This window comes from Lineus longissimus, chromosome 17 (genome assembly GCF_910592395.1).
Source record: "Lineus longissimus chromosome 17, tnLinLong1.2, whole genome shotgun sequence".
Classification (NCBI taxonomy): Eukaryota; Metazoa; Nemertea; class Pilidiophora; order Heteronemertea; family Lineidae; genus Lineus; species Lineus longissimus.
This window is the reverse complement of record NC_088324.1, coordinates 5,784,173-5,795,074: the sequence shown is the minus strand read 5'-3', so window position 1 is coordinate 5,795,074 and position 10,902 is coordinate 5,784,173. Positions and strand designations below refer to the sequence as shown.

Here is a 10,902-nt window from a genome sequence, read left to right as displayed (position 1 = left end):
CCGCCTTTAAATCTGTCGTGAGTCAATGGTGCCCTCTGTTGGACGTTGGACACTTTAGCGAGTCACGGAGAGCGAATGTCAGAGCCGAGAATAAATTCATTTTTTCCAATGCTGTGTTCGTTTCCAGTCGTCTCGAGAGTGTATCAAGAATTCTGAGTTGATTGGGATTCCAAATCCCATGCGTCCATCCACACAGAGTATATGAAAATAATCACCGAGAAAGTACTTTATTTACACACTTCGTCATTCTTAAACTTTCGTTAGGGTTGTGAAACATGCCAATCATGGCGTCAAGCAGTACAGTAATTGTGACAAGTCATTTTTCGTCGGTAGATATGGCTAGGATAGCTCGCGTGAGAAAAGCTCGGGTGGTGGCGCACGGGACAAATATTTCGCGAACTATTATTTTAATGTGTACATTATACAATCATAACAGCGTCGATGATGTCACGAAGCGGCCAATCAGCAAATTTTTCATTTTGAGAAAACTCAACTCAAAAGATTCTGTATAGTTTGAATGACTCTGGATTGGAATCACTGCCCCATATTTTATTATGAAAAGAACTTTGAATATCACCATCATAATTGGTGTGTGAGTAGCCATCGGTAGTAGTACCAAGATGGCGCTGTTATCTCAATTTCAGAACGATTGCAGATTGGTCACTTTGTCAAATTATCGACGAAAAGATCACTGTATGATTAACAAAGCCCCAGCATAATCCCTGTCATTATCCATTGATATTAGATATATCTCTTCATAAACATAACTTTTTTACGGGGAGAACAAAACACCCGGGGCACGAGGGACCAGTTCAACATAGAACTCCGGTAGCAAAGGGGTGATTATGCAATGCATTACTCGGCAGACACTGGGTATCGGGTGATCTGTCTGACACTTTTCTTGATCACTTTATAAACCAAAAACTATGTTAACTCTAAGAAGGCCACTTTACATTAATTTCTTAACTGTGTAGAAAACATATCTGGTATATCAGTGACGTTATCACATCCAATTTCATCTGAGCCGTCTCCGCAGTCGTTCTCCCCGTCGCATCTCCAAAGAGCTGGCACACATTTCTCCCCGCAGAGAAATTCACTCGATTGACACTGCACAGTCATGTTGCATCCCATCTCGTCAGCGCCGTCAGTGCAATCTCTATCTCCGTCACATCTCCAATTGTTATCCACACATGAACCGTTGTCACACGCGAATTGGGTCGCCACGTCACAGATGGTTCCATTGCACCCTATCTCGTCACTACCATCGTCACAATCAGACTGTCTGTCACATCTCCAGGCCAATGGCAAACACCGTTTCCCGTCATTACACACGAACCTTGAGGAGTTACAGTGGGGTGAGCTGTTGCAATCCAGTTCATATGTGTCAGCCGCACAGTCCACCGTGACTGTAATGGGGAACGGGTTAAAATCAGTTTCTGCTTCTAATTGACCTTCGCCGGAGTATGTCTGCTGTATGATAGGTTCAATACATTAAGTGCAAGAGTAATGTCGAACGGGACCCACGGCTGTTAAAGAAGTACCCCCCCCCCCCCCTATTCTAAAGTTTGACATCGTAAGGCGTTTTTTTTCAATTGTGAAGTGCATCTTGCGTACGTGGCAAATCAAAGAGTAAAAAAGTCTATTTTATATTTTGACTCGAAATCCCAATTGGGATTCGTTTAAGGGAGTCTTGATTCAGACTATATCGGAGTCCGAATTCGGGAGTGATACCGAATTACGACAAGCCCAGATGTGATGTTAATTCTGCAACATGTTTCCAGCCAACTATTCCCTACCTGGAGAAGCTGCAAGTAGCACGTCAGTGAAGTTCCCAGGCAAAGTGCCATTGTCACATCCAAACTCATCAGAGCCGTCTTTACAATCAGCATCCCCATCACATCGCCAACTCGTATGTACGAATGCATTGCCATCTTCACATCGAAATATATCTGATAGAATACCTAGAAAATGAGAGGAAAAAATGATGTTGGGAAGCCATTATATTGATCTTTGACACTGCAGAGAATAAAGGCTATTTTACGATGTTATGATTACCGCTTTGAAATGTCCTAGGATACAATTAGAAGACTGCCCGGGGAACAAGTATATCGATCGTACGCTTTATTCTCTAAGCTATCGGCGGTCATGGTCTTTATCGACGGTCATGGTCTTTATCGAACATTACCAAAATCCGAAATGATTAAAAATCCGCAACTAAGAATACAATAGGGCCGGACACTAATTTAGGGGGAACATTTTCTACTTCTATATCCTATCTACTATATCTGAAATCCTAATCACAGCCTACAGTTCCACGCGATCTTCCGACAACCTTTATGACTTGAAGGCGCGGAATTTCATTTATTGTATTGTATAGTCCATGTTAAGCTCAAAATGGAGAGGAGGCTTTTGGAGGTTCAAGATAATACATTGAATCTAAGATAAATTGGATTTTTAGGAGGTTTACGATAATGCAGTGTTAATTTGCATTAGCTGTTACTACGATAGTGTATGACAGCAGTTTAATTTCAGTTTGGAAGAATATTAACTGTTTCGTTCAAAGTTAACACAAAAGCAATGTTTACGTTGTGTTGATAGTTAAATTTGTACTTTAAGTTTTTAAATCGTGATCATCATTTTAATTTTTTTGATAGAGTGCTGATCCTCCAATCGGTCATAGAGAATGGGAGAGTATATTATTTTGTTAATCTTGTAATTTGCTTGACACATGAGACGGGGGGGGGGGGGGGTCACCAGCTGATTAGGAGAGTAACTGTAGATGTAATATATATTCTGGCGAAACGGAAAACTAAGTCATTTCGACTTCTTATTTCCGATCTACTTATTTCTGATTCTTCTCGATCTTTGGATATTTATGGCATGGCTCCTTATTCCAATTTATGACCGACCTCTTCCCTTCGTAATGGACTACTGACTATAGCCACAGTTTCACCTATCCAAAATTCCCGGGTTTTTCGACACCCGTGTGTTCGCTGTGTGTAAGAAAAACCCGGCGAGCCTGTCCACCTATAAAATCAGCATAAGATATTGTTCGTCGATCCGCCGACAGGTGCCGCTGCAGTTAGTACCTCTCCTGTGTTTTGTAAATGTTGGAGGTTTGCTGACACTTTTTACGCATGCGCCGTAGGGATCGCAATTACAGAAATCGAACGCGCCATCTATCGCCGTGCTAAGGAACTACAGATTGCGGTGTTTCTTGCGCTCTGAAAACCCCGTGTCAAACCCGTGTTTAAATTACCCCATCGAGCTCGGTGGGGCTAATAGACACGGGGTTTTCACACACGGGTCTATTTAAGCACGGCAATTCAAAGGTGGAAGCGCAAACACCGGGATTTACTAGGTGGAAGCGCAACTTTAGCTATGATATTGCCAGAATCGGGTATTTTTAACTTAATGAGAATCAGGTAAGAGATAAGAAATGGCCTGCATTTTCATTATAGTTGCTCTTCTACTTAGTATAAAGTGGACTCCCTCATATTCTAAGCCAATAGTGTCATTTGAGCTATAACAAAAGTAAGGATTGATACAAACATGGTATGGTAACTGGAGCCACGTTAGTTGGTACGCCAGTGAAGTTGCCAGCCAAGGTTCCATTTTCGCATCCAACTTCATCAGATGCGTCTCCACAGTCAGTTTCCCCGTCACATCTCCAATTCTTAAGGACACAGAAGCCGTTGCTACATCGAAATTCTGTGGTAATGTCACAGCCTTGGAAGACTGTCGTTGCATTTGGTAGCCCGGTGAGGTTGCAAGCCAATGTTCCATTATTACATCCAACTTCATCCGAGCCGTCTCCACAGTCAGCCTCCCCGTCACATATCCATTGGATTGGCATACATCTCTCTCCACAGAGAAACTCGCTGGCTTTACACTGGCCTGTCCTGTTGCACATTATTTCGTCAGAGCCATCTCTACAATCAGCATCCCCGTCACATATCAAGCTCCGGTGAATACATGTACTGTTGTCACATAAGAAATGGTGTGAAGGACATCGAAGAAAACCTGTGAGGAATAAGGTAAGTGATGAAGAAACGTCTGTCATCTGCTGACGCTCTAGCAACATAATACTGTGTCAGACCAGAGTCTTTCAAATAAAGACTCTGGTCAGACGTAGTGGTGGACAAATTCATGATATTCTTCGGCAACTAATGATACAGCCGTGCCTTCTCTATGGAGATATTCCCAGTGCATTACTCAACACATTCTTTCAAATACAGTCAACTATGGATACATGCAAATTCGGATTCCGAAAATGCCCTCAAATCTGATACTTTTATTATACTGTACGTGTCGTTTTCTTTGAAATTCATGACCAACGATTAAACTTTTCGGATCAAAACGTGTTTTTTGTTTTATAAGTGATGACCATATATGAATCAAAAAGTAATGGCATTGCAAGCGTTTAGTATATTCATGCATTAATAACACCTTCAAGCTGAAAATGACTGACTTATATCACCACAGGGCAAATCGAGTTCTAGGTCTAGTACTACCTTGAGTAGTTAATACATCAGTGAAGTTGCTAGCCAAGGTTCCATTGACACATCCAAGTTCATCAGCGGCGTCTCCACTACAATCAGCTTCCCCGTCACATCTCCAATTCCTGTCGATGCAACTACCGTCACCGCATCGAAACTCAGTGGATGAGTTACACTGGATGTCAACTTGTCCAACACCTAGGAATGAGACGAGATACTTCAGAAGGAGTTTTGTATTTCTGAAATTGATAAACCTTACGATATTGCAAGTGTAACTGATACAGTTGAGCAAGTTGGGTAGAAGAAACTTCGACCCAATTTGCTTACACAGATGAGAAAAGTTCCCAGTCCAGAGAAATTGTGGAAACACTTCATCTAGTTAAACTTCTTTAACTAGGTGTTTTGATAATATCCACAACTCGACACAATAGTCGAAAATGGAAATTTGCAGAACGTTTCAGTTAGCAACCAGCCTATTTCATCATCAGCTCGTTAGGAACACTGAAACCCCCGACAAGCCGGAATGGTATTCGAGAGGCTGCGATAGGACCATTGATCCATCTCTCAACAGGCATAGGCTGCCTTCGACATGAATTCGTTGGACAAAACCTCCAAACAACCGGCGACATTTCGAATTTTAGCAAACTGTACAGTAATGCCAAACAGCTAATGAAAAATGGCGGGTGGAATATGAAATGTTATGTATGTTAAAAACGTCTACAGTTTCTTATCAATACAACTTTCTGATTTTTAGAATAATTAGTTTTGAGGACAACGACCGTCAGGAAGTTCAGGTAGTACTAAATCCAGTTTTACCTTGAGAAATTGTGATTATGTCAGTGAAGTTTTCGGCCAAGTTTCCATTGTCGCATCGTACTTCATCAGAGCCGTCCCCACAGTCAACTTCTCCATCACATCTCCATAGGATTGGCAGACACTTCTGGTCACAAATAAATTCAATGGATTTACACTGTACTGTCCTGTTGCACGTCGCTTCGTCAGAGCCATCTCTGCAATCTGCATCTCCGTCACACATCCAACTCTTATGAATACAGGAGTCGTCGTCACATTGGAATTGATATGACTGACATTGCGGCGAATCTAGGGATACATTAAATTAAAAAACTTATAATGGGGCTGATGAGGGTGAAGCGGCAACACAGCAACATGCGGAGTTTACGAATGAGAATTGCAGGTCCAATTATAATACAGACAGTCAACCTACTAAATTTTCACCGTCTCAAGTAATATCGAATGAATTTAAGCGAAAATGTATACTATGTCACATTTGAGTCATGGTTGGGGAAAACATCATTGAAACATGATCAGTGTGTGTGTCCATAGCAGACAAGTCGGGTTGCAAATGGCACATATAGATCAGCAGCTTCTTAAATTGTTGGGGCATTCACAGCTGAAAAACAATCAAGAGTTTGATGTGGTACCTTCAGCAGCGGTATTTGGTACGCCATTGAGGTTGCCCGCGAGGGTTCTATTATTACATCCAACTTCATCAGAACCGTCTCCACAATCATTCTCCCCGTCACATCGCCAACCCTTTTCTATGCATATATCGTTGTCGCAATGGAATTCGACGGATGAATTACACTGAGTACCAGTTAATCCGGTACCATTACCTGGGAAAATAGAAATGACGTCTGATGAAGGGTGCAATGCTGCTTGCTTGCTTCCTTAACTTTGCGTCCGTGTGATTATTTGGGATGAGGTGATTAACGCTGAATTCCCGCAACTTCAGATCTAGTGATCGACAGGGTTTATCTGAAGACAGGAAAACAGTATGCGTCTATAGTTTATCACCAGGCCGGTAGATTGGAGGGTGTCAGTAGGATGAATGGAAATATGTGCGAAATGAGACAGTCAAGGGTGACGTTGCACCGACATAAGGGATCTTACAAGTTTCGTAGGGCAGTAAAAAGTAATCAATGCAAGCTAGATGCGTTATCGATTTAATTAAGTTGAGATCGACTGCACGCCGCCTTTTTATATTCCGTGGTTGTAGTTTTAACAAAGCCACTTCTACATTTAGGACACGTAAAAGTATTCATCATTGTTGGCTGAGTGAAATAGTAAATTCAGCATTTGTTCTGGTCCATTTATACCAGGGAACAAACTGAGTGACCAACAGAAACCAGCTGGACGGACAAACGAGTTAATCGATCGTTCTCGCGGAGTACAATGTTAAACATGAAGATTGAATTCAATAATACCTTGAGAAAATGAAGATGGTAGGTCAGTGAGGTTGCCAGCCAGGTCTTTATTGTCACATCCCACTTCATCAGAGCCGTCTCCACAGTCTGACTCACCGTCACATCTCAAAATCTTATCTACACAAGAACCATTGTTGCATCGAAATTCCAAAGACAAGTCACAAATTGGGGAGACTGTCGTTGGTAGACCAGTGAGGCTACCCGGCAAGGTTGAATTGACACATCCAACTTCATCAGAGTCGTCACGACAGTCGGTCTTGCCGTCACATCGCCAACTCGCATGAATGCAGTAACCGTTGCCACATCGGAATTGGTATGATTGACATTGCGGTAAACCTAAGGAATCCAATCATTGAATTATTAATGACTATAATGGGGAAGTACAGTTAAGATACAGAGATATGTGACTAATGATGGATGCCTATCAAACCCAGCCTTAGTAAAGCGTGGATGGCTTTTCAAATGTCCGCTTACAGGAAATCTCAAAGTTTATAATCATTCTCCTGGCCAAAAATCGGATAACATAAGTCATCCGACTCTTCATATTTAAAATCTGGTAAGGTTCGTGTGCATGAACATGTACATTCGTTGCAACATTCTTAGTTAGAATCTTGACCAAGAATCTTAAGATTATTGTGTCTACAAGCTGAATATGTTTTTAAAGGACCATTGGCATTATTAAGGGCAACATTACCCAGCTGCCGGATTCCCAGTCACCTCCTATTTTACTAAGTAGTTTCCATCAACAAATTGCAGGAAAAAAAGGAAAAAATCCAGATCACGGTGAATTGTCACGTTGTTCCAGTGTTGACTCCGATTTGACCCGAGTTAGTTCTCCATGCGTCGATCCACGTGGAACGAGGCACTAGTAATGTGCTTCCTGGAGCCATGGATCTACCCTGTGACGTCTTGGTGAAGATACAGATTTTTCCGACGTCACGCGGATGGCGCTGGATTACCTCGCAACTGCGAAGATAATGGAATGAGGAACCGGCGCGATTTATCCGCCGCGTGGCGCTGCAATCGATCATACCAAAACTCTCCATTTCCAATGCATTATCATATTATTTCTGAGCCCGAAAACGATCGCTTATTTTCGACCGATTTCGGCGACGTTTGCATCTTCCTGTTTTAAATCTATTGAGCTATCAGTTTCTTAAGATAATTTTGCGGAAAATATGCGCGATGCCAGTTATTGGGCACGTTTTCTGTTGTTGAAATCCTGTGCAAAAATGTACGCAATGGTTTCCCGTGATTGACCTCATGCGACGTCAACACACCAGAAAATGACGTCATGGCGTCAAAAGGTACTATCGATTGTGGCGCCGCCACTGGCATTTATCTTAACGCCGGTTCCGCATTGACGTTGCGTCGTAATAGCGAGGCGACGTGAACTGGTATTTCGGCGTGCACTCACCTGGCGAGAAACGTCTTTCGTGCCAGGACTTATGCGTTCTAAAAATAACGAAAAACGCGTTTTTCTACTATCTAAGAGCTGAAACGAAATTGGAAAAGCATGCAAACAAGTTCAGAAAAATAGTTTAACGTTACTGGTGAAACAGATAAAGAACTATTAATATGCTGCAGTAAAAAGCCACCCAATCCTTCAAAAAAGGATCTGCTGGATCTTATCGAGACTTTAGGTCTTGGTACTGATATCGACATAATTTTCAGCTGCTGATCATATCCTTAATTGGCTTGAATGGAAATCAGTTGATGTAGGTGGGTGCGCGTGTACTTAACTCAGTCAGTTAAGGGGGGTTTTCCTTTTTTGTGCAACTTGTTGAAGAAAACTACTTATGTACTTGTGCGCAATAGAAATAACGAATAACGCGTTTTTCTACTATCTAAGAGCTGAAATAAAATTGGAAAAGCATCAAATAGGTTTAAAAAGATAGTTTACTGATGAACCAGAGGAAGGACAAACATACTGCAATAAAAAAAACGCCTATCACTTTGATATAACTTTTGTACTCAAAGGAGAAAGTTTCAATCATGTAATAACTAAATTTAGGGTTAGTAATCATATGTTAGAATTTGAAACAGGACGATATAGTAAACCACAAACCCCCAGGATGAAAGATTTTCACATTGTAGCTAGGGATTTAGGTTGGATGGTAGTTGGTGATGAATTTCATTCTGTTTTTAAGTGTCCCATATTTGCGAGTGAGAGTGAACAATTACATAAATACTGTTATTGTCTATATCCAAATTTGTCAAATTTATCGCAAAAAGATATTTTCATTTATTTGATGTCATCTGAAGGGGAAGTAATTAAGAAGGCAGCAAAATTTTGCAATTTAATGTATGAGTGATGGGTCTAATCTGCTTATAATAATTTTTTTTGGTAGCTTTTGTAAAAGGTTCATTATTCATGTTCTGTTCTTTTAATCGTCTTGTATGTTTATTACATAAAAATCAAATGTAAATGTACTTTTATAAGGAGTAATAAACAATTTGAATTTGAATTTGAATTTGTAATTGAATACCTTCGTCAGTATCGACTAAGGCTCGTTTTACCCAACGGCGTAGCGTTTTTTGAGTATTTCCGTGTTTTAGTGTTTCCCCTCATTGTTGGAACGCTAAAAACATATCGACGTATTCTTTTCTGTTCCCCTGTCAGAAATGCAAGGTCTCTCGTCGTCTATTTTATGGAGACACTGAAGTACTGCGAACAACCAAAAACATTACACCGACACGAACGCAGTTGGTAGTGTTGGCTAGGGCGGACGCATGAATGCGAGGAGAAGAGGTTCTGAAAAGACGGGAAATTGTGCGTAGGTGCTGAAGTGAATGGCTCCTTCGATTGATAGACGCGGATGTTTGTTACGGGCGAACATCTCAAAGCCAGCTGGGGGGGGGGGGGGGGGGGGCAATATGTAATTGTCACACAAAATGGCATTTGATGATATCGCTGAGGGATGCTATAAAGAAACGGTCTTACCTGTTGGAATGGTAGGTGATACATCTCCATGGTTAGTTAGGGGTTCACTTAGTGCTCCATTTTCACATCCAATCTCATCTGAGTTATCAAAACAGTCCCTAGCGCCATCACACCTCCAACGCTTGGCGACACAACGCGTCTGGTCGCACAAGAACTTATCACTTCGGCAACGTACCGGTGGACACCCGACTTCATCAGATCCATCGGAACAGTCTGTTTCGCCATCACATTTCCATAATAACGGAAGGCACCGAAACTCATTGTTGCATCCGAACTGTATGGACTTGCATCGTATCTGATTATCACAACCAGGACATGGTTCATTTTGCGTTCCTCCAGTAGGCCTACCTAGGAAACCAGAAGAATGATGGATAAGGCGATGCTTTCTTTAAGAATGGTCTGTCCTCGTCGAATAGTATATCAGTGATAGAATCGAATGCGACAATATTTTAAAGTTGATGTTGAACATTTCGCGCAAAAAGATCGACATTTTAATAGAAGACATGATTGCATAAGTTGCAGCGGGAGACATGATATTGTGAAATCGAAAGCATAACTGATATACTCACATTCAACGGGTGAATACCGCAACAGAGCCAGTCCGACGAAGCACACCGTGTAAATAGTAACGTGGCACATGTTTCCCCACTCCGAGTCTAGCGAATCTACCTTGAAACACGTTAGCCTTCAAAAGGCGCTGCGCTCTTTCTGAATTATGTTGCGAATTGTTCCACATTTCATAATGACCGCACCGGCCCTTGCCTTCGGACATCCTGTTGGCCTCTAATACAATCCCTAATTGGTACTAGGAACTCTGATAAGAATCGTCTTTCTTGCACTGTGGCTCTCACTACTCTTCCTCGTACTATCTTAAAGACAAACCATCGTCAGCAACCAATTATTGCTATTGATTATGCACCGAATGACCTTAAACGTTGTATTCCATGGGCTTATATCTCAGTTGAACTTTTTCATATGCCATTGTGATCAAGAATACTGCACACTGGTGCAGTATGCGATTACTCCTAACGCTGCCATAGTTAAAAACGAATAGTTCATTGATAAAAGTCACAGTTGTTACAAATACACGTTTGAAAATGTTCCATGTCTGAAACCGATTAGCGCGCCAAATACTCATACAATAGAAATAAGCGGCCGCCGCGGGAAATCGGAAAAGGCCTTGATTGTTATGTATACAAAATAGGGCAGTGTCCCATTTTAATGGCCCAACTTA

General features: G+C 41.6%; 1 protein-coding gene across 1 annotated transcript; it reads right to left on the bottom strand.

The window, feature by feature from the left end:
- Positions 1-218: 218 nt before the first annotated feature.
- On the bottom strand, positions 219-10,507 carry LOC135501501 (low-density lipoprotein receptor-related protein 2-like). Its single transcript, XM_064793647.1, has 9 exons — positions 10,238-10,507; positions 9,669-10,016; positions 6,725-7,060; positions 5,942-6,133; positions 5,316-5,600; positions 4,515-4,697; positions 3,553-4,023; positions 1,797-1,961; positions 219-1,406 (listed from the first exon to the last, which is right to left on the bottom strand). Exons 1-9 carry the CDS (start codon positions 10,305-10,307, stop codon positions 955-957), a joined length of 2,502 nt encoding a protein of 833 aa, XP_064649717.1. The 5' UTR covers positions 10,308-10,507; the 3' UTR covers positions 219-954.
- Between the last annotated feature and the right edge of the window lie 395 nt (positions 10,508-10,902).